At 42.4% G+C, this 27355-nt stretch overlaps 1 protein-coding gene across 1 annotated transcript in view; it reads left to right on the top strand.

Annotated features, from left to right (window-relative positions):
* Positions 1 to 27355, top strand: part of OXCT1 (3-oxoacid CoA-transferase 1) — a 448860-nt gene that overhangs the window by 71301 nt on the left and 350204 nt on the right. Inside the window, exons 4-5 of the mRNA XM_069221450.1 lie at positions 15184 to 15319; positions 24972 to 25121. Coding sequence (XP_069077551.1) covers positions 15184 to 15319; positions 24972 to 25121 — 286 coding nt within the window. The remainder of the gene's footprint in view (positions 1 to 15183; positions 15320 to 24971; positions 25122 to 27355) is intronic.

Below are 27355 nucleotides of genomic sequence, written 5' to 3'. Positions count from 1 at the left end.
CTTTCTTCGGTTGCCTCTCACTGTTAGACACCTGCTGCCTTTTCTGTCCACATCTTTTAGAAAACACCTGCATCTCACACATCCTTTCCGCATTACATAGTCTTGTCACTGCCGGCTTTTCCCCCCCAGACCTCATCTACCCCCCCCCCCCACCTAAACCCCTGACCCACCTACCCCCCAAAACAACTTGGCTTTAAGAGCTGCATTTTATTTTCCTTTGACCCTGCCAATATCTTGAGGCGTGTTCCTCCTTCACACTTGACCATAACATCACAATTACAGTTGACATGTTTGCTGTGTGCGCTCTGGAAAGTTTTATTGGTTTTGTACAATTTACCAAGACTCAAGTTGGGGATGAATACAGATGACTCAAGAACCTCATCATATTCTCAGCAGCAATCAACGAAGACCTAAGTAAGCCATAGAACAAGCAGTGACCGCTAATTACACAATGAGAAACCAGAAAATCTGAGCGGAATACCGTCCTCGCCGCTTGAACAAATTGTATGATTCTAAACGTTTTTTTTTTCCCCCAAGCCTCCTTGTTCTTTTTTTCATCCGATATGTGAGTACGTTCAAATGCGTGATTTTAGGAAGAGAGCTGTACAAAAACCAGGTTTGTTTGATTTAACAGAGCAGATTGTTGCTTCACCTGTAATAGGAATCTAGGCAACATATAGGATACACACGGGAACTGACGGTCCCCCTCACTGTTGCCATTGTTGTCAGGGGGGCGATGCATGAATATTTTTAGGTTTGTTTTAAAACCATCACTTTTAATAAATGCTTCTCGATACTATGATATAATCTGAAGTGCTAAGTGGAAAGGCTTCTGCATCTTAAAGAAATACCACGTATTTAAAAGTCCCCTTTATTTTATATTTTTACATTGTGATTGTTGCGTTTATTACGTGCGAACTATTTCCATGGCCCATCTGATGCACTGCAAGTCGGACCCTTGGCTCGATTATGGCTGGGCTCTCCCTGGTAAAATGTTGGTTCACCCGCCCACAGTCCGCAACAGTGACTTGATAGCCACGACCCGACTAAGAAAGGCCTGATCCACACTCCCGCAGCAACGTCTCCGAGAGCCAGCTTTTCCGAACTCATGAAAACCGCTTGTTTCAAAATCTCTCTCTCTCCAGCTTCTTCAGGATTTGTACATAAGCAAATCTTTCCACACGTCTAATAACCACTTTTAACGCGAACAGTGAGGGTCATAGTTACATTATCTAATCTGTCGCAGACACTTTCCTTTTCCATTTAGTTTACGGTAATGTCAAGATTGTGTGCCAGAACTGATAAGGGTAGAACATCGAAGCTTGTACATAGTCATCTTGTTTACTTAGTAATCTTTATTGACTTGAACTTTGTTGACGTTGTGCTTATGTTCGTAAAGTGTGTTTTTTTTTTTCCCTTCAGGGGTGCATTGCGAGTTTTTACTTTGGAGTGTACTGCAGATGGCCTCAGAAACGATCCCCCAGGAGAAACATGGCTGACAAATTAGTTTTTTGCGTTAAGCAAACATTACTATTTTAAAATGTTTTTTCCCATTTGACACTTTCACATAAACTGCCAGTTTCCGCCAGCCCTCTTCATAGTCCCTATCTAGAGAAGGAGTAGATACGGAGGAGAGGAAGTATTGCTTCTGGTCCAGTGCTGATCTTCCCGGGCTCCAGGACCTCCACTCGATGGATGTGTATGTGTGGGTGGGTGGGTGTGTTTGTGTGTCATTTTGGATCTGCATCCTGAACTGATGTACAGTGTTTATTTCATTCATGTTTTGCTTCAAAAGAGATTATTATTATTAACACGCAGTCGTGTTGAGTCTACATGTTAACGTCTGAACAGTTGTGTGTGAGTTAGGACACTCACTACCTGACTCACCGTCATGGTCTGTGCGAGAGCGGACACATTTCTGCCAGTTTAACACAGATTCCAAGCTGGTATCTAAGGAATCCTGGATATCTGCTTTTGACCATGCTATGCATTTGCCATAGATGGATTGAACGTTGCCGGCCTCTGTACTCATTAGCTAGCCAGCCACCCCTCCCCACCCCAACAAGAGCAGGCTTGTGTTCCTGGTAATTATTCAACACAATTTATAGTCTGCTGCCATGTTTACTCCATGATACATTTGCGTGCTTTGGCAACCAAGCTACCTAATCCTAGTTCAAAATCTAGTCGATGTGTGGCAGGTGTTTTTCATTTGGTAACAAGAAGTGTCTTCTTGAAGAACTCTAATACTATCCATTGTGTCATTAGCTTAACAGTATATGGTACGTAATATTACTTTAATGAAATCCAGCATCTAAAGAGGCCTTGTATTTCATTGTCCTAATCTTAGAGGTTTTGTACTTTTTAAAATCTTTTTTTCTGCATACAATTGATTTTTTGGGGGATATTTCTCACACAGAGTACCCCATTCAGCTATATTGTCTGTTAAATTAGATTGGCAGTTCTGTAGTGTATGTTAGTAAGCACTTACCTAGGAGCCCGGATTCCGTGGGAGCGATATTTCCATACCTCTCCAAATCCAAAGCCAACCATAGACGAGATAATATGCTGGTTTGGACTAGACCTGGAGAAATGGAAATGGAAGAATAGAAAAACAAGACTATAGATATAAACAACTTTCCCTCAACATTGTTGGATGCTGTCTTCAGCTGGTCAAGTTTTGACATCTAAATACAAGAAAGATATCGTTAATGTCTTACTCTTAATATAACATCTAATACTTTCTATTGCACATGATAAACCTTCAGAATATCTGTTCCTGACTCTAAATTCTAATTTCCTAAGATCTAAAACATAAATATAATCAATGCAGTAGATGACAAAAGTATTTGAAAGTATCGTACTGCAGTCACTGTAGATCCATTACCTTAAGTTTTTAGGCAAGCACGCTCCCTGTTTCGGAAATGCGTTCAGGGTTGATTTTTCTTACAACTGCAATGTAACGAACATTCATTAGAATTAAAATGTTCACCTGTTCCGCAAGCAGTTACTTTAATATATTTTCTCCTAATGTATGTTATCATGTAAAAGTAGTGATTTATTAAAGTCTGCGAAGTGATGAGGATCCTTACTGTTGCTCATCTAGGCAAACCAGGTGTGAAAAATGAGTCTGTAATCCTTAAGGGTAGTTTGAAATAGTACTTTAACAAATTAAGTTTGTCACGCACCAAGATTATCACAAATGGCTTCCAAGGTATTTCAGAACTTTACCCATAAGGTCCTGACTACAGCAACTGTGTTTCTTCATTGCCTAGCAAGGACGCTCAGAACCAGAAGGAGCTTATTTCCTTATCTTCAGCATGGCCGCTGCCACTTACAAATCTTGTGAGAGAGCAGTGGATTTATTGGATGTTGTTTCCTCTGCTGTACTGAAGTGTTTTGCTTAGTGTATCTAACAAAGCCGTTCTAAGCAGCACCAAGCGCACCGCCAGCCTGCTTCCTCTGGATTTACTCACTGCCTGAGTATTGCACTCATATGCTTGTCCAGTGCAAAGTGATGACTGCGAGATACAGATCATATCATTGGATCATTAACCTGGAAAAGATGTTCTGAATTCTCCCACATTGGATCTTTCGTAGATTCACATGCTTGAATCATTTTATGTCATTGGCTGCTAAGCCTTTTTCCCATATAATGATATGCCCTTTTTTATTTTCTTATTTTTTAAGAAATTCAAGACACTTCGCGTGTAAGCTGTCATAACTTTTTTCCATAAAAGGATTCCCGGCCAAGTTTGTGTCCCTTTATTCCCACATCATGGTGATTCTACAGGTATTCTGAATTTTTAGACTCCCTTGCAGCAAATCAAGAAAATGGCCACAAGTATAACACCATTTAGGGGATTTCTTTTGAAAAAAGTGGATTTTGTTTTAAATAAAATAAAATCTGGCATTAGTAAAAGTGTTGCTGTGCTGGTATCACAATATTCTCAGCCTTTAGAAACAAAACAAGCAGTTATTTTAAAAAACATTTTTATAACAGTTTTGACCCTTTTTTTTTTTATTTATTTTTTTAAGTAGTAGCACATTTTTCCCAATAATCTTTTGTTTCAACCTCCATGTAATTTGTGGTGGAAACCAGTCCATAGGTAACCCTAGAAAGCTATACATTTCCGAAACCTTTGTAAAATTCAGCAAGGGATCATTTGTGTAGATAGTTCATGCTGTTGCCAAATAAAATAATCACGGATATTAAAAACACACATCTTCCTCACATGTCTATGAGGGAATCTTCCAGCATCTAGGAGAATCCACAAAACTCCTTCCACCCAAAGTTCCCACACTTTAGCCAATCAAAAATGTTACCCCACCTGTATGGTTGGGCCTGCTTTGGTAGCTGAATTGGACTGGAATAGTGCAGCCATTCAGAATGGCAAGTGAGTGGAAATTGCAATGTACCCCCACACTGGTGGCCTATATGCCAAAACAATGCCCAAAAGAATCTAAATGTAATGTCGCTTGCCAAGGGGATGCTGTAGACCCCCAGGCGGGCAGAAAGACGGTTGGGTGGTGGAACGGCCTCCTGCCTGTGTGAGTCCCCCATGGGTGCCCTCTTTTTTGTGGTCCTATTTTTTTCCTTGATTTCTAGAGGACTTTCTATCCAAACCCTCCCTTCCCCCAGCCTAGCAAGGGTCAGATTAGCACGTAAAGCTCCCCCCCCCCCCAAAAAAAAACGTCTGCCCCTGGAGACAGAAAGACTGGTACACCTGTGCTGCTATTGTGGGAGCGTGAGAAAAGACCACATCCACTCTTTCTTTTGCTGTACTGAAAAAATCTCTGTCTAATAAATGTTCTTTTCCACCTGGGTGTGTGTTGGAGGGGATAGAAAGACTGTTGTACCCAGGTGGTGGGGGGGGGACTACAGACCCATGCTTTTTGTCTCCCACATGTCAAGCCTCCTTCTCCCCTCCCAACACGCCCCCCCCCTCCCTAGACACATAGATTTAGGTAACCCCCAACGGTCCTCCCCTAAGGGGACAGATAGGAGGTAGGCAAGTGTTATGCCCAAAGGGAGTGGGAGTACAGGTCCATGCTCTAAGGGGCCCCACCTCCCCACTCCAAAAACATCCTTGATGTAGTCTTTGTGTACCCGGGGGGGGAGGGGCAGATCAGGGGTCAAACAAACCTGATCTATGCCAGGGGGACTTAAAGATTGCATGACCCTTGGGATGGGGGGGGGGCTCGGCTCAGTGACTGAGCTGGCTGCTCCCATCCATTTTATCCATTTTGCCTAAAAGTTCACTGGTGCTTAGTGGGCTTTCTGCCCTTAGCACCCACCCATTTCTCCCCTCAATAGGGGCGGAATGGAGGTGAACACTCCCTGTTTGCCCTTCAGAGGGTGAGGAAAGACTGTTTCTAGGGCATGTGAGGAGCTTTAGCTGATTGCCAAGGTTGGCACATTCCAACATGAAATAAAAGTTCCTGGTGTCTAGAGGAGAAATCCTTGCTTGGAGATCGCTCTCCTACAGCAATCCCTAAGAGAGGGATACCACTGAAAAGGGAAGATTCTCCCCTTACTGATGGAGACTTCCAACTGCAGATTGCCCATCATTTAAATATTCCCTGGGTGTCAGACTGGATCCTGAAACTTTTCAGCAGTATCTCTGCTCTGCAGTAGGTGGCACTGTGTGGCTCCTCACTGACGCACGGAGCCTATATAGGTACAGCTCCTGCAAACTGACATCAGTTCATTTCTTTTTGTGCCAGCAGATGCTGATTCAGAGCTCTGAGACATTCAATAAATGTGCAGTGTTGAAGGGAAATAACACCTTTTAAACCTGTTGCAAGGAAATGCTTGACAGATCCTCGTTAGGTTTACCTGTGGTGCTTTGTGTTGACGCATGACTTCAAGACCTACAGTGCGTGTGCCCCAATGAATCTGAAGGCTGTATGGAACCACAAGACATCGCCAAACATCACAAGGCACCAAGTCATGACCATTTCAAGCCCAAGGATCGGTGTTGTTCCCATTGCTGGTCAAGGAGTGGCAAGAGTCCACACGAGGATGATTATCATCATGCTCCGAATCTTTCGGTAAGTCAAACAAAAAACATTTAAAAAATCCAAGTGAGACTCTGCTCCTTCTTGGCTTTCTTGAGCTCATGAAAAGGGGTGAGGTTTTGCCATGCCTCTCAATCTCAAAATTGAAGTCGGTTGATGTCGGAGACCATTCCACCGCTTGTCCTGGCACAACCTCCGTTTTTGGGGCTGTCTGTGACACCAATGCAGTTGAAAGATTTCCACAAGAAAATGTGCAGACTCTTCGAATCACTTCTGAATCTTTCTGGCACACCTGTGGGTCTAAGGAGCTGAGAGGCCCTCCATCTGGGATACTGCTGTCAAGTTCACCCTCGGCAACAGTTGGACCCTCCAAACCTGTTTCTGGGACTCTCTGCCTCTTGGGCTGACTGCATCCAGCACCACGATCCACACCTGTTGCTGGAGCATGGATGTGGACGTCACAGATCTAAAGTACAAAGTGCCCATTGTGCTTTCTGACTCAGTCGGCGCCACTCTGACCTCAATTGTGGCCGTCCTGTTTCTGCAAATTACAGCTTTCTTCCTTTGAGCCCCTTAGCAACTCACCTCCACAAGGAAGGTCTCAGATGTGACATTTGTTATTTGAGATGGATTGTGATAATGATGCCAGTGATGAAATTGGCCAACCTTACCAATAACATGATAATCTAAGAGATGCCAGTGGTTTCGACATCTTTCCTGATTTTTATTCCTTATCTCAGGCGCCCCTGAAGAAAGTGCTTCTTTTGCCGTAGCCATGTGGAAGGCGGCTGAAGCTCTCGACCTTCAGTTCCCCACCTTGGAGGTTAAAACCAGTATTATGATTGAAATTCACCAGCTTGGGAAAACCACTTTTGAGCCCCTTGTTCCGTTTAATGAGACACTCACTGATACCCTCCTAGGTGGCTTTGCCAAACTTTTCTCTGCTGCCGAGTTCCTATCTTAGACATCTGCAAATCTTCTATGTGTGCCTCACTTAATCTGTTCATGAAGCACTACTGTCTGGATGCCCAGGTTCCCTGAGGAGTGCATTTTGCCAACTCAGTCCTACAGGATGTTTTTGGTTTGAGACCGTTCACGGTCCCATCATGAAATAAATACTGCTTTTTATCTATTCGAAAGGTGGGGAATCTGCAGTTAGAAGCCTTTATCAGAAGAACAAGTTGCTTACCTTTGGTAACGCACTTTCTGGCAGACTCTATCCTCACAGGCTGTTCCATCCTCCCATTTCTGTGAATTGGACTTTAATCATTAATCAGATCCCAAGTCTAGGAATCTGCACACTGCTCAGTCAGCTTGATTCTGGGGCCTTGTATCTGGGGTGCGGACCACTTCAAAAGCAACTGATGTCAGCATGTAGGAGTGGTGCCTTTATAGTCCCCGCATGTCCTTTCCAGAGTGGAACAGCGTCGGTGTGGAGCCGCAAGGTGCCGCCTACCAGCATGCAGAGATACTGCTGAAAAGATTCCAGATTCAGTCTGACACCTGGGGAATATTCAAAAGGTGAGGAATCTGGGGAGGCCTCTACCAGAAAGAGGGTTACCAAAGGGAAGTTGTTCTTCCAGGGATCCCGCTCCCCCTTGAAATCTGTGATCAGTGACTGCTCTTCCCTCAGCAGCCCAACCTGGAAAAACAAAGAAGGAAATCCCTTTGGTGCGAGCAGGAGAGGGATTCTATGCCTTTAATGCCAGGAAAAGTCCCTTGTACTTGAGAAGCAGTATTCAGCATGTCCTTAGCACCCAATAGGTTAAAATAGCAGTTTAGCAGTATATTGGCCATAGGTACAACAACAGTGTAGGTTAAGTGGCACATCCTTTTCATTTGAAAGAACCCAAACATCATTTGAAGAGGTGGGAATGCTGAGCTCTTTATTAGCTCTAGAAGCTAGCACAGTGCAGATTTCTACTGCATTTTGTTTGTGAGGATGACCCTTGAAAGAGCGGCACTCTCGACCATCTCTAACCTCACTTTGACTGGGCTTCACTTTCCATTGTGTCTTTCCTGGACATCTGCCAAGGGGAACATCATCAACTGCCACCATGGTAGAGAAGAAGAGGAGGTCTCTCTTCATATCCTGTTCAGACTGGACAAAAAATGTTGTGCGGATGATCCACACAATCATTGTATTTATTGTTTTACTACATTCCACAAATCCTATTGCTGTGATATCTGCAAGACATTTAGGCCCTCATTATGAGTGGCGGCAAATGCCGCCTACCACCACAGTGACGGCCGCCAACATACCGTCGCCATGGCTACCGTCCGTCATGCCATTATGACCGTTGACGGAATTCCACCAGAAGGCTGACATCTCCAGCCCGGCGGTCGTTACTGCCCTGGCGGTCGGTGTGTTACATTGGCAGTTTGGCTTTTGCCAAACCGCCAATGTCATAATAGGGCTGTATGTACTGCCAGCCTGTTGGTGGTACTACCGCCACTATTGCACCATCCGGGTTGTAATGAGGGCCTTAGTTTTAAGACATTAAAAGCTGGGGACAGGAGGCTGGCTTTACATGTTATGGAGAAGAATAGAAAAACTTGCCACCAGCTAAAGGACATGTCTCCTCATCTGGGGACGAATCTGTGCAGGTCCACGCATTTCCACAAAGACAGCCCAAAAACGAAGTTCACCACTGAAGTGCTGGCATCTGCTTGTACAAAAGGCAAAACCAAACTTTTAATGTACAAAAAGGAGAAAAAAGTAGAGGTCCACCCTGTACAAAAAAAAAGTGCAAAAATCGAACGTAGCTGAGACACGGTCAGTGCTTCTGCCAAAATCATCGGTGGTGATGACCTTACCATTGACATTTTCATTCATTTACATTCAGATTTAAATGTCACAAGTGCAAACACGTCAGCAAACTGAAACCTTGGCAGCTAGGGATATAATATATCCCATTCTGTTCATGTCATCCCTTAGGGCTGGGGGTTATCTGTCTATTTTACTATCCTTTATACTGTTAAAGTCCCCTCCCAAAATTTGTGGAACATCTAGGTATTTGATGTTCCCATATTTAGCTGTGTCCTAAAAAAAAAAAAATAGTATCCTTGTTGAGGGCAAATAAGTTTATGAATTATACTTCCTTGATGTTTAGAAGTCCATAGACCGGGATATATCTGACTTTCACACCACCTAAAGTAGCAGTGCTTGAAGAGCAACTTGAGAGCCAACCAAAGGGAAACCCCTGTATACATAGTATGTGGTGGAGTACAATAGCCCGCTCCATTTCTTCAGCAGTTTGCCACCCTGAGTTGTTTTTCTTTTTTTGAAGGGACAATATATTCTATGTCTGAAGATGGGTGTTCCCTATATCTGTTAATATACCCATTAAGGCACCCAACATTTCACGTTAAGATTTGTATGATCTTCCCAGTCATCTTTCTGTACTATATTAAAGCTCCCCCATCCACAAAGGCCATTGGCTCCCCCCGAACACTATTGTATGATTCTTCTAACGACAGACCGGGCTTGTACTGTGTTTCAGATGTGCATCCCTCACATTGACCACTCTCGTTGTGTGATTTGTTGTGGCAGTGTAAGCAGTCTCCCCTCTGACCTCAGGCAAGCACTTTGATAACTACATTTCCGGTGTCTGTCCAAAATGCTGAGACCAAGGGCCATATGTATGAACACATTTTCCCGTAGGCACAGAATGGGTAAAACCCTTTGATCCGAGTGACTAAATTGGATCCTGGCCTACAACCCGCTTTCCACTCAATCCCCAAACCTTATAAACTTCAATTTGCACCTGTGCCTAATTCTCCACTATTAATATGCTGTAACTATAAAGCAAAATTGCAGGGGGTGAAAGTCTCCACCCTCTGTGTCCAGCTCAGTATTAGTCACGGCACCTACTAGAATAGGAGCTGCTTTCCCTAGCTGTCCCTAGTCGTAATGCACAGGGGTGTCAACCTACTAAGCTCCAAAACGAGTTATTCTGTACTTTAAAAATAAAACAAGGCTCTCAAACAAGTCCTGTATTCACTTGTTGGTCTGTGTACTATCTCATCATTCTTTCCCATTGAGGTTTTTGCGTTAAGGTGGACTCAGGCTTCTGACATAAGCATCAAATCTGCTACTGCAGTCTCTGTGTAGACACGTCCTCCCCGTTGTTGCGCAGATCTCCATTCCAAACATTCTGTCATCCTGAATTGCAGTTCTCCTAGGAGGACCCACTTTCCAAGTCCTTCTCTTGACTGTGCGTGAGCCCTTTCTAGTCCTCACTCTCCACATGCGGCCCCCGCTTATTGTTCTACCCCTTCATCTGGGACCCCACCATCTTCAGCCATTCCTATACCTTCTCAGGCGTAATGCTCAAAGTTTCTGTTTTGCTGGCTCGTGAGCTTTTGAACACTCTGTATATAGTCCATGAAGGTCTTTATGATTTTGTCTTCTAATTTAACTCCCCCCTAGGTTCCTGGTTTACCATAAGATATTGTCTCAATCCCTGTAACTAAGAAATCTGGATATAACTCTAGGAGGGCATTCAGCGAGAACTGAGTTGACACAAGGGCCCTGTACACCATCTCTAGGATAAAATAACTTGACAACTCCACAGATTTTACTACATATGATATATTTCTTCAGATACTGCTGCAGTTTGTAGCTTCTGCACGCTCTGGGAACTCTACAAAGTACAGGGTATTCCGTCTGGACCTACTCACCGTTCTCAGCTCTCCTTTCTATGATGCGAGTCAGTTCCAACTAGGTCCCAACAATAATTTTCAGTTCAGTCACGTCAGCCTTTAGTACTTCTGCTGATTTTCTCATCTAGGTGTAAGCTTTCATTTACTTTGCTTAGGTTGGTTAAGAGTAACTTCACTAGTGAGAAGAAACTATTGGGATTGTGTGCCAAACAAAATAACCTTACCATTTCTTCACCCTGACAGTCTCTCTCCTCTTTATCCAGACAGTATGCAGTGCCAAGAGTCCAGTGATCTTGTGCTAAACAAAGAATTGTTACCATTACACTGAGATGGTGTAGCGTTTTCTATCTAATGTGTGTCATGAGTTTTCAATAACTACTAGAATTTGATTCGCTGTTGGTTCCTACATGTTAGACCACTTTCTGTGGAGCGTCTTGCTCGTCTTCTAGTTCTCTGCTTGCGCCACCAGCAAACCTATCCATTTTGGTCTGTTGTGTTGCCTTGGGGATTCTGTCCTTATCCGTGGTTGGTTTCAAGGGCCATGAGGACCCAGGTCACCCAGCACTCTTTTTAGGTACTGTGTGTTTTTTCTTTGATCAGCTATTTGACAAATATCCCAGATGCACTTTCAAATCTCTCGCCCGTTCCATAGGCTGTGGGGATGGCCCAATCTGGTATAAAGAGGATTTAGCTTTAACAATAAGTCCAGAGACATGAAAGCCCTCGGACTCCGGGTCCACTGGTGGGCTTTGTCTAGGAATATTAAAATGTTATCCGCATATACTGCCACCCTGTCAGCCCTGCCGGTGGCCCATTAAAGTACTCGCACAAGAGCATCTACTTTCCATCTATCGGCCAGGGGTTTAATTAAAATACGAAGAGACACTGGGACTTCTGGCTGCATCCGAAAGGTATCAAAAACAGAACACACTCTCTTGACCTGTGTCTTCAGTTCTGTGTAGAGCAGCCGTTTTGAAACTATGAAATTGATCAGAAGTTCATCCTTACTAGAAGGGAAAACAAGTAACCCCACCTCCACAGAATCAAAGCACAGGAGAAGTGCCTGGGAACCAGCCTGTTTAACCATTAGTGCCAAGCCACTGTGAACAAATCTGATGTTATGCCTAGTGGTCTGTTTAGGCATAAAACCAAATTGGTGTGGGTGGACTCTGATCCGCTAATATCCGGGGTATGTGTCAGCAGATATTCCAGCTCCCATCAGTCAGTTTAAGTCTGTGTATTTCTTTGGCCTCTTCTACACTGGGGGCATAGGATCTTGCTTCCCAGTCAAAGTCCTTATTTCACTACCAGGTGTGGCCACTCTTAGGTACCTCTGAAGTCCCAGGTGCCTTCCCAAAATACCTCCTTCATTGTGGCAACCTCCCGGCCTCAGGCTATTTGGGGATTCTTAGCAGTATTTCAAGTGTGCAGGGTTTGGGGAAGGGGGGCAGTCTCCCCTTGGTGGTCTCCTTTGGAAACCTACCTTCACCTTATGGGGATGCTCGAGGTGTCAGCGTTGGAACCCCTCACTTTGCCAGTTCTTATTGTGCTGTGACTTCCCCCTCTTCCAGCAGCGACTTGGGCCTCACCTCTGTCCTTTAGTTTTGGCAGTCCAGTGTCACAGTCAGGGAACTCAACACCAGATCTCTAGATCAACATCTCTACGGCGGCCCTTATCAGCAGTTCAGTGCTGCTGCCTTCGTAGGCACCTCACAGATGCCACAGAGCCAATTCAAAAGGCAGGTGTTAGCACGAGTAACACCAATCCTTACACTGCTAACAAAGGTCCTGTTTTGGTCCTCAGCACAGATCCTTTTTCTGCTTTATTGTAGGGACAGGACGGAGTGCTGAGGCTCCAGGGAGTCCTAGTAATTGCAGCTGTGCAATTTCAGCTTCGCCTCTGATGTGGCCTCTCCCTAGCTTGCAAAAAGATTCATTGAAGGGAATGGGGTGCCATCCTAGATTATGGAGAACCATCTAGGCTGCCACATGGAGTATGGGGCAAGTCTAGGCTGCTGCATGGGGTACAGAGCAATCTTATCAGTTGCTCTGGAAAGAAATGGGCCGCTCAAACTGCAGTCGAGTCCTTTGTACAAGAAAGGCACTACTAGTTCTCTTGAACCAAAGGATGATAACTGATACTGTTTGAGGGGCCTTTATCTTCAGCTTTTTCAGGTGTCTTGCCAGGCCACCTTGAAAAAGGATCCATAGTTTTTTCTATAACAGGAGCATTTGGACCTCAGTACTTTGCGTGGCTTTATTTCAGACAGAATGCTAGACCTCTTTCAACCATGCTGTGATGTTTTTCATAGTTTCTTATCACCCGGGGTGTTATCCCAGTGGGTTTGAGCCCAGGCTGCTGAGTATCTGCCAAAATGTCAAACAAAAACTTATTTTAAACACTCTGTGCCCTACCCAGAAGTGAACAGGTGTTCCCTAAAGTACAGAAAATTGTGGTTTCAAAGAACAGGTTTCTAAAATTGCTTTTGCCATATTCAGTCAATCAGGCTACTAGAGCTGATGTGTCTGTGATGGGGCATGGTACAGAGTTCAGGGTAAGACCATTTAGTGTCAAGTGATGCAAATGGGGGAATAGTGATGCTGGAAATGGGCTGTCACTGAAAGAGAGTAGCTGGGGAGTCAATTTCTTTTGAGCAGCTGATTGTGGACAAAATATGTTGGTAATAAGAAACCCATGGGGGATCCACTGGATTTAGTGGTTGCAACTAGTGATTTGGGATAGGATACATTCACAGCTGTTATACCACAGTGTAACTGGAACTGTAGGTAGAAGAGAGCAAGGACACATGGCTCTTGATTCAAGGTAACCTGCCTCAGACAATCACAAACAACCCAAAGGCTTTGCTTGAAAGGTAAAATTCACCGATGTCCCTATCATGCTCAAAAAGAGTTGATGCTGGCTTCCACTGAGTGAGAAATGAATAAGTAAGATGAAAGCTTACCAAGGACACAATCTTGGAATGTGCTGGGTAATGCCTCATCCCCCCCTAGCAAAAGTAGATGATAAGGTCTGCAAAATTCATGTTGTTTGATATGATCTACATGAGGTCCATTGGGCCAAGGTCTTGTACTGCTGTCGGGGGCAGCTTCTCTCCATATTGGGATTCTAGTTCTTCAAGGGCAGGTAACCATGCAACACTTTCTTCCAAGTACTTGGCTTGTTCCCAGCATTGGTGAAAGTAGGATGGGAAAAAGATGGGAGTGGAGTATGAAATTTCCACTTCCACAGACTTGTTTCTCATCACATGCACAGCTGCTAATTTTGCATCCAATCTGCAAACATTAAGATGAGTATAAGAAATGGGGCCTTCCAGAGCCGCAAATATCTTCTTGATGTTTATCCATAAAGATGAGGTAGGAGGAGCCACTAACTAGTTAAAGGAATCCATATTCGGAGAAGGATGTGGTAAATGTACTGGGTTGTCTGTGATCTTTAAACTGTTCTCAAGGCAGCGTAAAACAGGGTGAAACCAAGCCACATATGGTCAAAAGGTATGGCTACTCTACAAGAAGATTAACTTGTTGCTTGGAAGGACTACAGAAAGAGCTGTCAAAGCAGAAAAATGTTTCTTGCGATTCCTTTATCATCATAAATCTTGCCTTGCAGAGCTGAATGTGGATTCCTTTAATCCTCGAAGGTGGTCTGCAGGACTCTTCAAGCGAGAACTGTGAAGAATGTCATGTTCACACTGCAAGATGGAGACACATTCTTCCTTTGTAGGCCGTCACTTGTATACATAACACACAAAAACTTCACGTGCTACATGTATGCCATATCTCACAATTCACAACATGCATGCAAGGGAAATAAAGGACTCCGGTTTATGCTGAGCACATTAGACAAATGAAAGGTTGACTCCTTTGAGGGATTCAGATAATGGTCTGTGTCCCTCACTAGAATATTAGCTGTCACCAACCAGCAGTTTTCTAAATCTCGGTGGTGGGCTTCATAGCCACCCTATTCTATTGATTGAGGTACCTCATTGGCCAGCAGAACCTTGTGTTAGTAGACTGTTGAAGAACAAAATTAGAGTTACTGCATTTGCAGATTGTGAAGCTCCTCAAGACAAACAGTGCAAGTCTAGCGATAGTTAAAAGGTAGCAGGATCTCCTTGCTGTGCACTGTTTGGTGATTATCTTCTCTGCACTAGCTGTAACTTGAAAGAGCCAAAGGGTTTGAACAAGCTGGCTAGAGGCTAGATTCTTAGTCTTTCTACATGTACAAGAAAGAGGAGGGGCACTACTTTGCTGGTGCTCACATCTGCGAAATCCCCTTGGCTGATTCCAGCGCAGGTGGCTAGTCATATGAGCTAATGCCTAAAGCCATCTAAATGACAGTAGCCAATGGCTGAAAGAGGCTTCCAAAAGCCCCTTTCTGTAAATGTATGCATGTGTATGTTGTGTGTTGTGTATTTTGTCTGGTGGCAAAAAATGTTTGTAATTATTTGCTTTTAAAAAGTATTTTTTTTTTATATACAGTGTTGACAATTTTGGCTTGGGCCTTTTACTGCACACCAAACAGATAAAGCGCATGGTAGCGTCGTATGTTGGGGAGAATGCAGAATTTGAACGGCAGTATCTAGCTGGAGAACTGGAAGTGGAGCTTGTACCTCAGGTAAGATGGACGCCTCGTGAAGGAGCAGCCCATCCATACCCCTTCTTGGAACATGTGAAACTGCATGCATTGGCATCTACCTTCCCTACGATGCTTGCACGTTTCGTCCCGGTTTTGAAATTCTTATCATCTGGCCATTGGATTTTCTGCTTTAATTTTGAGCACACAACCCTTGCCTCATCCTCCGTTTTGTGCTTGCTTACTTCTGAATAATTCATTAACTTGTTTTGACTCATTGTTTTTCTTTACTACTTCTTTATTACCGTTTACGCGTTCAGCCAACTAGCACTGTGATCCAAATTGCTTCATTATAATTGGGTATAAATACAGTATATTTTTGTAGGCAAGTGTGGTGTGCTCCTAAGAGTAGAAGCAAACACACGGCTTCGATATACACCACGTGAAAGCTTTAGATGGTGAAAGTGAGAAAACTCCGTCCCGGTTCTACGGGTGGTTCACTCTAAGGTGAATTCCCGCCAAGACAACCATAGTGGGCAGATCAGCACCCAACGCGCTTGTCACGGAAGCTGGTGCAGCAGCATTCTTGTTAAAATATGTTAGCTTACATTCACAATTAAGGTCCTGCTTTCAAACCGCATTCTTTGAGGCTGACATGTCGTGGAATAGAGTGGCAGGGGCCTGAGGCAACACAACCGAAGAACTGAGGTAACAATGAACGGCACGGTATGGGAGAGGAAAGCTCCTTTAGAAAGGGACTGCCTGAGAGAAGATGACAGCGGCATGGGATTCTAGGCGATTAGATGCAGAAAACAAAGATTGAGGAGATCAGAGCCCCGCCACCCCCGACCCCTGCTCCCAGGGTCTCCCATCTTGAGAGCTCAGGGATGTGTGGCTGGGCAGTAGCCTGGAGCTCAGTGCTAGGTACAAAGAGCAGGGCAGGCCGGCTGCAGTTTTTTGTTCACTAAACCTGTGCAGATTGTGAGTCCGATGCAAGCAGGAAGGGGTGAAATGCGAAATAAAAAATGTGGTAAATTCCAGTTATACGAGATCAGCAGCTGGGCCTAATTCGACATTTTGTGCATCTGCTGTGCATTCTGTTAGTCCTGCAAGCGAACAGAAGGCTCACTTATTTTAGGAACTCCCCTTTTTTGTTGTTCTATCTCAGGTTGTTTAGAAACCACCAATCTACTCTGTTTGCCACCTTTCGATATCCAGTAGCCTGCTGTCTACCATATTGCAGTGATTTGCATTTAAGTGCTATTATAAGTGTCCGTTTGAAAAGAGCACTTTTTGTAACCTATCCACTGCCGTATTAAACATCCACATGATCACCCTTTTCAGATAATGCAGCCTAATATGAAAATCTTGATAACAAGGCCCGATCATAGATAATACACTATTTCACATATACATTTTCAGCAGTACATTTTTTGATGATTGTTTTTTTTCCCAGGGGAACCTGCCCAATCACTTCCCTGCAATTCTTTCAAAATATAATACTGTAGCAATCTATCATTAAAAATGTTGATCTGCAGCAAATCAAATAAAAAAAACAGTGAAATGTTTCATCTCCACCCCTAGTGCCAGTTTGGTAAAACAAATTCCACCCTCCCCTAGCAGTAAATGAGCAGTCGGTGGAGTGACCTTCAACTGTTTGCTCTGCCCACTGGGTACTAGGACTATAATTATATGGTATGGTCTGCAAACTTCAGTGCCCATTTAGCTCACCTCTTGTCCTTGTCAAGAGAATACTTGAACACTTGAATCTGTGCCTGGTATTTGGTTGCACTCTAAAGTATTCCATCCCCAGCCTCGTACTAAAAGGACATGGTCCTTGGAAACTTGTTCAATAAAATTAGCTCCTTGAGTTATGTTTTTATCTTCAAGAAAACATACCTATTCAGCGACTGGATACGTTTTTTACATCTGGTTTATTAGCGCTCGCTTATGTTGACAAAACATCACCTTACATTGAGTCAATTCAAGAATTGTGTGTGTACTACCTGGCTTGTGTATGAGAATAGACCACAGTGACCATTGTAGGCAAGTGCAACTATTCATTCATACACAACCAGATTGAAGGAAACTAGTTCTAACCATAATTGTCACTCACCCTTCCCTAAATCTTGGTCAATTGATTTGGGCACTCCCGACTTGCATATACTGTTCTTTCTGCCAGCATGCTCCATCCCATGTTGTTACACCAAGCCCCAAAATTAATGGGCAATCCCTGACCTTTCTCTACAAACATTCTTGCAGCATCTTTTTCTGGCTACTCGCAAACTTGTGTCTGAGACTACCCAATAAAATTGTCCTAGTGTCCATCGACATGGGGGTTGTTCCCTGATTTTAGGTAGATTGCTTAGTACTTTCATCCCACAATTCTAAGTACCACAGGGTCTTTAAGCTACCACCAGACACACATGGCGGTCTGGTTAGGCTGGGATTTGGCTGAGAGGTCCAAGTGCGGGTGAGTATGGTGACCTTTTTTAAAGTACTATTAAAGGATCATACAGACGCCGCCTAAGTCCCTGAAAGCAGTGTTCCAGCAGGTCTTCAAATCAGAGAATGGCCATTGGACACCAACTCAAAAAAAACACTTGATACTATCCAGATAGATTTGCCAGAGCTGAACAAGCAGCTGCTCTTCCACGCAGCCTTTAAAGCAAGTCTGAAAAACATACAAGCTCACTCAAAAACAAGTGATATGGCAAAATTGAAGAGCTCACCAGTACTACAAGTAGTGGCAAAATCTTACGCCAGTATGCAGCCACATTGCCTGAGCCTTCAGCCATACCTTCACTGGTCGAACCGGAAAACACCGGATCAAGTAAATCACAGCTACAAGGCTGATGGGCCTACAGATCAAAGAACTAAACCGCCAATGGCCCTCTCTGTCTAAGATCGTTAACTGCAAACTTTGCAATTATAAGCATGAATCTTTGAACCATCTGCTATGCTGCTGCCCGGCGCTACTACACATGCGGCGTATCCTGTTAAAATCAGTTTTTGAAAAATACAGGATCAGAACCTACAACGAGGCAAGGAATCTTGTGTTTAATATCACAGAGCCAACAGATCTGGCCAACTTTGGCACATACATCAGCCTCACACAAGCACTCCTGAAAGAGTCCAGCACGCCTGGATAGACTTTGCCTGGAAAGAACAATTCTGATCTGAGAGACATTGCCAGAAAGTGGTGAATCTTTATTGAACATGTGCAATGGCAGATTACCAAGGGCAGGCCATTGTACTCTGCATATGAATTTCTGTTGGCATTCAACACCAGTTAATATCGCTCTGTTTGACAGGTGAACTTAATAATACTTAAATAAGCATCTCAGTTATCACTAAGCACTTTACAGTTCTGTATGTATGTCATACAGTTTTAGGTTATTTTCTCTGCATATAATGCTGTCTTCATTTATTTTAAGAACTTGCTCATTTCCGTTTAATTTATTCGTTTTTATATGCCCTATACACTGTAAAGATTTTAACATTGTAAAAATTGTAATTAATCATATATTGAACTTGATTGACTGACCCCAAAGGTGAAAGAAGAGGATACCGCCAGATACTTCGAAAAAAAGTTCTGTCACATTCTAGGCTATAAACTGCCCAGTGTTTTTTAAAAAATCTTCAATTGTGTAAAAGTGGAGTGCGTGATTTTCACGTACTAATTTGAACACAATCTGATAACTACATCTCGGGCTATTTAAGGCCATCTTGTGGCATATTATGACAAATATTGTCATATTTCACCAAACCGAAATTTGTTTGCACTGTGGTCACATGGTATTAATCAATGTTTTACATGTCATAGATCGACCCTACCTAACGGTGGTATTGAACCACACTTTGGCTTCTAGTGTGAATACGTCTTGCACTTTTTGTAGCTTAGTCCAATATTTCTTGGGGGTATGTTTCAGCTGGACATACCTGACCTGAAATAGTCAGTTACTGCAAACTTGGTTTCAAATAATTTAATATAATTTCGCCCACAGACGCTTTCTACCTTTAAGATACCTATTGGGTACTGTTTCAGATTCCATTCCGGTTCCATAGATCATCCAGCAGGACACTGTTGTGTAATGGTACCGTGGTTACAAAAGGTGCTGTACCAGCCAGTGGGTGTGGAACCTTATGCTTTGATAAGCATTGTAACAGTGAGGATGTTATCGGAGAAAACAAAAATCATTGATGCTTTTCTAAACTGCAATAAAGAAGAAGTGGTTTTAAGATACAGCAACAGAATATTCCACAGCATCAGGGCCATGGCAGCGAAAGCAAGGCCATGGAGGTGGGCCCTGTGAAACCTTTGATAATGTAATAGCGTTTGATTGGCAGAAGGAAGTGTTCTTTTTGGGAAACAATTGATTAGGTCACTTCAATATAATTTGAGGGTCTTTCCATTAATTGAACATTCAGCTAACGTGTTGAATGTTGTCAGTCTTTATGGGGGAGAAAGTTAAAGTAATCCCAGGATTGTGTTGGTGCATTCATAAAGGATAAAGGGCTGAGAAACTCAGTAGTACCTTTGCACATCTGGAAATGCTCTTCTGTCACACACTCCTCGGTATAATGTTGCCATCGATGGAATCTAGCCGGAAGTCCTCTGTAATCTGGAATGGTGTATTCTGAAGGACATACAGAATTTTAGGGTAAAAGATCCTTTTGAACAAAGTGTCTGATTGCATCCCATCAAAGAGAGAGAAAGCGATCGCAAGTGTAGTACATTTTCTCTGAAGAATAACACTACATGCAGGAGATTAAAATCAAGAACATCAGACCTTTTGTTAAATATGTAGATCAACAATATATTTAAAACCTTCTGTTAAATTCTAGAATGGGCATATGATACCAGGCCTAGGCATCCCTTTTATAAAGAAAAAAATAGTTGAATTCGATACATTTTTAGGAAACTTAGAGTGCAGGGTGAAAATCCCAATTACATAGATTGGCAACTAGTTTGCTTTCTTGCTTAGTTCGTTAACTCAATTTCAAGGAAAATTTCATTTTTGGACTCCCATATAGCAACGTCCTCCTTTGTCCAGTCTGCACACAACTTTTGTGCATGTACATATTGTAACGATTCATGCAAATTGAACATAGAAGTCCACATTGATACGTATTATAATAAGTTATACAAGCACAGCTTGCGATCCATACAGTCACTGTATTTGAGGCAACATATGACAGTGTGCTATACAAACTGGGTATGGTTAATGGTATGGTTTGGGTCTGGCTTGATCTACCAGACAACGTATGAGGTCTGCATTGTTAAATGTAACCATTTTTGCTGGTGACAAAGGCAATTTCCATCAGAAATCCCTATGTTAATGCTCAATATCCAATAGAGATACACCAACATTGACATGAACATAGAGCTTTTACCAGGATTGGTATTTTTTTGTCAGTGCATTGGCCCTAGAGTCAAACAGTTGTCTTCTGAGCCAGAGTCCTTAACTCTCCCAGCTAAAGATGTGTATTCCAGTTCTGGAGGTGCACCCTGAAGTGCATTTTTACAAAGTAACTTTTCTGCTTGTTATCAAAATCTGATTTTATCAATAAGTCCAATTTTAAAAAACTAAAAAGGAAATAACTTTGAAGCATTTTTCTAGCCATTTACTAAGCAGGAGTGGAAAATAAAGATGTTAATTCAGTCTATGCTTATTAGGTAAAAGTCTGCCCAGTCATGAAAATTACAGTAGATTTTGGGTTTTATTTCACTGTGAGTACACTAACCCCAATTGTAGTGTGCTGTGTTTTTATATATTTCCTCTTGCCCTGTTGGCTTACAAAGCATACTTTAGGGATGACTTACAAAGGTAGGTGTTTATAACATGTCTTGGCATTTTCCCTGCCTTGTGTCAATATCGTGCATTTAAACTTCCCCCAACCAGAGCACACTACCACTGCTGGTAGACATATATTTTTTGTCATATAAGCATATAAGTGGTTGGTGTAAATGCACACGTAGCCCATATGTAACATTTAACCTGTGCCACAGGTGCACTTACGGCTCTATTTACAGTGGACTTTGAGGGAAGATAAATTGTCCAATTAGTGAGTTCCATTATGTTGCATATTTTTAGAGGGGCTAAACATGCACTTCAGCATTGTTTAGCAGTAAAGTACACAGAGTTTTAAACCAAGCAAAAATAGGGTCCAGAAAAAGATGAAAAATCTGGGGTGAGCATGCAGAAAAGACTGATTTGCTGCAGCTCACAGAATGGGTTTGTTTTTGGTATTTAGTTTGGAGGGGGTTATTGTAAAGTGTGTGTGTGGTTGAGTTCAGCTGGTAGGTGCAGCAGAATGGTGGTGGTGGAGCAGTATGGTTTGGGTTTGTCTTTAAAGTGGTGATTTGTGAGGGAAATTATAACGCAGTCATTGTTTAGTAGGAATGGGTTATAGAAAGTTTAACATGGAGGACAGGCTAGAAGAGCTTGCAAGTCGTTGAGAATGAAGCTGAAAGAAGGCAATACCAGTTTGGAAGTAAGAGGGCTTGACATTGTCTGGGGTATCAAGTATTGTTCGGAGGCTTATTTGTGTTCTTTAAGGGTTGAGGTGATCTTATTCTTGTGCGATCTATGTAGAAGTGTTCTCATATTGGTTTTGGGAGTTTGAAAGTTTGATGATCGTGAAGGTTGTGGATATAGGGCAGGGGATGAGAAAATCTACAGAAGATAATGTGTAATAAAGGTTTTTTTCAAAGTTTTCTTAAAGTTATCAAAGGACACGTGTGGCAGTTAGGTGAAGTTATTGTACATCTGATGCAGGAATTGTGGGAGGGAGTTTGTTAGCATCAATTTTAGAAGAATAGTTAGAGGAGGAAGTACTAGAAAACTGTAGCTTTGCATGTGCATTAAGTTATGGTCTCATGGCAAAGATTAATAGTTCAGTTAAAGTGGGATAGCATGTTGGGTGTAAGTATGTGTTTGAGTGGTTTACCTTGGAAACATGCTGTTCTGAGGTGATTTGAGTGAAAATGTTAGAATACAGTATGTTAAAGATGAGGTCATCTCAGCTTGGCACTCTCAGCGGATGCTCACTAAAACAGAGTTCTGTTCATAATGTGAGCTGAGTGGAGGCACAGACCCAACAGGAAGTCAGTCCAGCTGTTAGTGAATGAAACACAAATTCAGCCATAGTTGTTAGTATCTATCTATACTTTTTCCATTCTATTTTGCAGTGGATTCTTTGCACTTGATGAATGCCTTTACACCTTTAAGGGACCTTGTGTAGGTAGAAATATGTTGACTGTTTACATTTGGATTATGCCCCATTTTTAACCCCTACCCTTTAGGGACAGGAATACCATATTACCTGTCTTTTCTTCCCTGTTAGTGTGTAGACGCACATGCATCTACTGCTACGCAGGACATCCCCTCGATTAACTCCTTGAGCTGCCCTCTTTGTAGGGGTGTGCTTGCACCACCATCTCGCGGGATGGTGGTTTGAGATGCACTACGATGCGTGCAACCTAATGGTGGGTGAGAGATTTCATCCTGATTGTCACAGACATACATTCACTTCCTGCCCCTGTCTTCCTCTCTCAATCATTGACCACTAGCACCGTTTTATATTTATTGTAGATGATTAATAGACCGGTTAAAATCATGAAGGATGATGGTGTGTGGCTAAAGTGAGCCAAGAATAACGTTGAGTTCATCTGAGATGTAAACAATCATTCCACATAGCAATATATGGATATTCAATGGGATGTCCATATCTCTGATGTAAGTATATGGTAGTGTAGAGACTTGGGAGTGAAAATGACTGGTGATGAAGAATATTTTATTGCAGACTGAGTTTAGGGGATCCATAGGCATACTTAAACTTGGAGTTCATTAGAGGCATTGAGCAAGAACTCTGGTTTATTTGATCTTTAGTCTGGGTAGGTGTGTATATAATGACTGCTGGTTGTGTGTAGTTGTCCAGAATAATCGTATGTTGGTGGGGGGAGGTAGTGTGGTTGCCGATGTAGGCCTGGGGTTCTCTGTAATGCAAAACATAGAAATATGCATCTTCTTATGGGTAGTAACATGGTGATTAGAGTTGCAGTAGAGCACAGATGAACACATGTAAGTGCAGTTATTTATGCATCATGCATCATGGATTGGAATATTTGTAATTGATGTTACATTTTCTATTTATGTGCATGTTTAGACCACAGTAAAAGATACAGTTTAAATAGTGGCTTGTCTAGGGTAACCTATATACATACGCTCTTTTGTAGAGTTAGTTGTGCAAAATAAAATATCAGCAGGGACCACCGGCGAACAGTGTCGGATCTGAAAATGTGAACTACACAGTGCAGTAGGACAGACATTATAATGAAATAGTCGAACAACCATTTTGGGCTCCTTGTAGCCCATATGAGCACCTGCATTCAAGCCTGATGGAAGTGTTTCTTTCCCTCTTGGGTTCATTGGCATAGACTTTTCACTCGTCTGTTGGGTGGTACAGGGGATCTGGCATCGAAACCCTTTTGGCCTGAACATGTCCAAACCGGCAATGATTTCCTTTTCCTAAGACTGGCTGTAAGATGCCCAGGCTGAGACCTTAACTTCACCTTAATTGCTTTTTCTAAAATGCCCCTTAAGTATGTTCTATTTTTCAGTACAACTGCATAGACTATTTAATTTCGTGTACTATGAGGAAGGTGCCACGTTAAATCTATGCACACATTAGCCTTTCCTTTCATCGGTTTCGCCTTACAGATTGCATTGTCACATGCTCATACTTCGGACATATTTGTTTTCGCTATTTGAGTCTTTATTTAGAAATGCTTTTTACCATAGCTCTTGCCATAAGTGGCAAAGTCGTCCGAGGGTGGAGTCTAAATGAATGACCTTTGAAATGATGGCTCATATAAGTGAACGACTTATTAAGATTGTGTGTATGTGTGGGTGTGTTTAAAAATAAAAATAAAATTAAGGTCCAGTCTTAGTGATCTCGCCAGACTGGCTGTTTTTTTTCCCAACGAAATTCATACACAAAATAAATAGGTGTGCTTTTGGTCCTTGGGCTTCATCGATTGTTCTGTTAAATAAGCGTTCATATTTAGCTTTCTCTCATCATACCATACAGCATGGAGCAGTGCATCACCTCACATTTCCCACTGGCACCCTTCACTCTGAGGGACTGCACAAAGCCTAGCCACATTGCAACTGAAAAGAAAATAATTTCAGGCAGATGCGAACAATAGTTGAAACAGTGCTATATATATATATATATATGATTAGCTTTAAATATCAGGTATTTATTTTTCCGGCAATTTGTGTACCAACTTTGATGGCGATTTATTTCTGTTTTTAAAGTTGTCTGAAGTCTTTAACTGGCATTATAGCTGCCTGAGGTTTTAATCCTTGGTTAGGTAGTGATAGCCCTGTCTCCTCTACAAATAGTAATAATAAAATGCATGGCACATCTGAAAGGCCTGCATCACTGGCAAAACAGTCTGGTGCGTGTTTTATTTCATTTTAAAAAGTTTTATTACAAGCACATGACGTTTTTTTTTTTTTTTTTTTGTGGCACGTTTATATAAAATAAGAAATAACCATTGCACCAGATTGCCATGGTCCAACCTATCGGCTTTGCCAATGCTTTCTTACTGCTACACCTGGAAATTATACGTTTATATGAAAGGCAAGAGTATGCTTTACTTATATTTTTTTCTCTCCTGCAGGGTACTCTTGCTGAGCGCATCCGTGCAGGAGGTGCAGGAATCCCAGCATTCTTCACTCCAACTGGTTATGGAACATTGATACAAGAGGGAGGGGCGCCCATCAAGTACCACAAGGATGGGAGTGTGGCTATTCACAGTGCACCTAAAGAGGTACCAGGATTTACCATCATGTTTCAAATGTTAACATTGTAAGTTACGATAGAGCCCGAAGGGGTTTCGTGCTTCTTTCCCTTCCTTGTGTTGATATTTAGTTTCCTTCCATCTCTCTGAATTTCACTGCATGCTCTGACCTGAATTTATAATGCTCTTGTCTTTTTCTATACTAACACGCACTCGTCATGAACCAGAGCTGAACCTGGGTGACGTTTGGGCGCCAGGAGAGAATTGGCCAGGTGGAAGGTGTGGGGAAGGGGTGGTATACAGTTTCTCGTTGCATATCTTGTTTGTGTCCACAAGCGTCTGTAGTGCGCAATAAGCTGACTCTTTATGGGGAGACACGTGGCAGCTCCCCACACTTGTAAAACAAACTCAGATCATCGAGATGTAGAGAATAAAATCCGAAGAGAAACCTGCTGAGCAGCAGCCTGGACTGCCAAGAGTCGGAGAATGTTACCGATGTGTACTCAACACAACAGTTTAGATGGCAAGTTGTATAGACGAATGTTCTGTAAAACAGTAAAAATACTTAACAAAAAAATAATAATAAATAACACTCCCTAGTCACTTTCAAATATGTGCTGCCTTTAACTCGTATACACAGTATGGCCCATGTACATCTGTCATTACGGATAGCTAGTGCAGGGAATCAGTAGTGGATTGTTCCCGGATGTATTTTTACAGGTGATAAATTCAAATACAACCTTATAAATCGTTACACTAATGCCCTTACCGGGGATATTTGGAGTATTTTTTATGACGATTTATACAAAGTTGTCGTCTGTTGGGGACGAAAGGATTTTACCAATTTCAGGGACATTTGAGATCAATATTGGGATCAAGGACTTAAACAATTAAATGCCTACCTGAATATCTTACTTTAGGCTTTGTACCTCATCATGCCACTGCACATCATTTTCAGACGGTTCCTCTATATATGTTTTTAGTAATGACAATCCTATCACATATTGGGAGCAAGGAGTGCCTGAATATGTTTCATCTGTCTTTGGCTCTGGTCATCTGCTGGGAGGGGCACACAAAATGGAAAAGCCTAGTTATATACTTACTTTGTGCAATTCCAACTTCTTTTCACTTGGTACATAGTGGGCACATGTGGGCTAATCTCAGATTTTTTGCTGTCTTAAAGGGGCTACTGGCAATGCTGCCTCTTACAGATAAAAGCTTATAAGGGAAAAAGTGAGGCGACAACTTACAAAAGGTGTTGGAGTTTGGTTATTGAAGTCACATGACTGTGTATTTAAAAAGCACTGGCTCACTCACACCTGCTCTTACTTACCTGTGAACAAGGCATGCTGTTGCCGAAACGCGTCAGGATTTCTTGTCTTGCTGTTCAGAAATGTTATTAAATGCTTTGATTTTAACATGGACCGGTGACTGGGCTTTTCATGTTTGGAAGATATTTTCTGTGGGATGCTCCACTCCAGTAACCCATGCCGCCCTGCAGGGTCTGTGGCCCCTTACGGAGCAGGAGGTGACAATTTTTTATATATATATATATATATATATATATATATATATATTTACATAAGGAAAAAAACCAATGTGAAAATGTGTTCCTTAAACAACAAACAACCATGTATACTAATGAAAGTCAAGGATTATAATTAATCCGTGCTTTTTCCTGAATAAGGTTTCAAAGTTGGTTTGAGAGTTTCATGTCTGACGTTTCATCAGGGAAAACGTCTGTCAGTGTGCCGCAGTGGGACACTGACTGAGATGTTGTATGCCAAGCCAACTCGCACAGCTCATGCGAGCATCTCTCCTGCAGGAAATTGAATGGCTTCCCCACCCGCATTACACAAACCTGGGGACCTGTAAGGATCTGTTCTTGGACCTTCGTAACACTTTTGACTTATTAAGGTAATTTGTCTATGACCATTACCTCTGGGGTCCCTCCTTTTTTGTTTTTTGTGCCCTGGGTGAGTACTCACTGATAAAACTCTGTGCCGTACTGAAGGTGACACAGTAAAGTGCCCCTGTATTTGTTGGTCTTGATGATACCTGATATCTGTAACACAGTTGAATTGTTGACATTAAACACTCAGAAGCAAACCAACTTTGAAGCCTTAATCAGGAAAAGTTGCAGATTTATTATAATGCTTGAATTTGATTAGTGTACATTGTGAATCATTGGAGTCCCTTCTGAGGACCAGTACACTACAAGGCTGTGTTTTGGCTTGTGGTGTCAACTGCTTAGCGCAAGTAAG

Source organism: Pleurodeles waltl, chromosome 1_1 (assembly GCF_031143425.1).
Source record: "Pleurodeles waltl isolate 20211129_DDA chromosome 1_1, aPleWal1.hap1.20221129, whole genome shotgun sequence".
Taxonomy (NCBI): Eukaryota; Metazoa; Chordata; class Amphibia; order Caudata; family Salamandridae; genus Pleurodeles; species Pleurodeles waltl.
The sequence above is the reverse complement of the archived record's forward strand: the minus strand, read 5'-3'. Positions and strand labels throughout refer to the sequence as shown.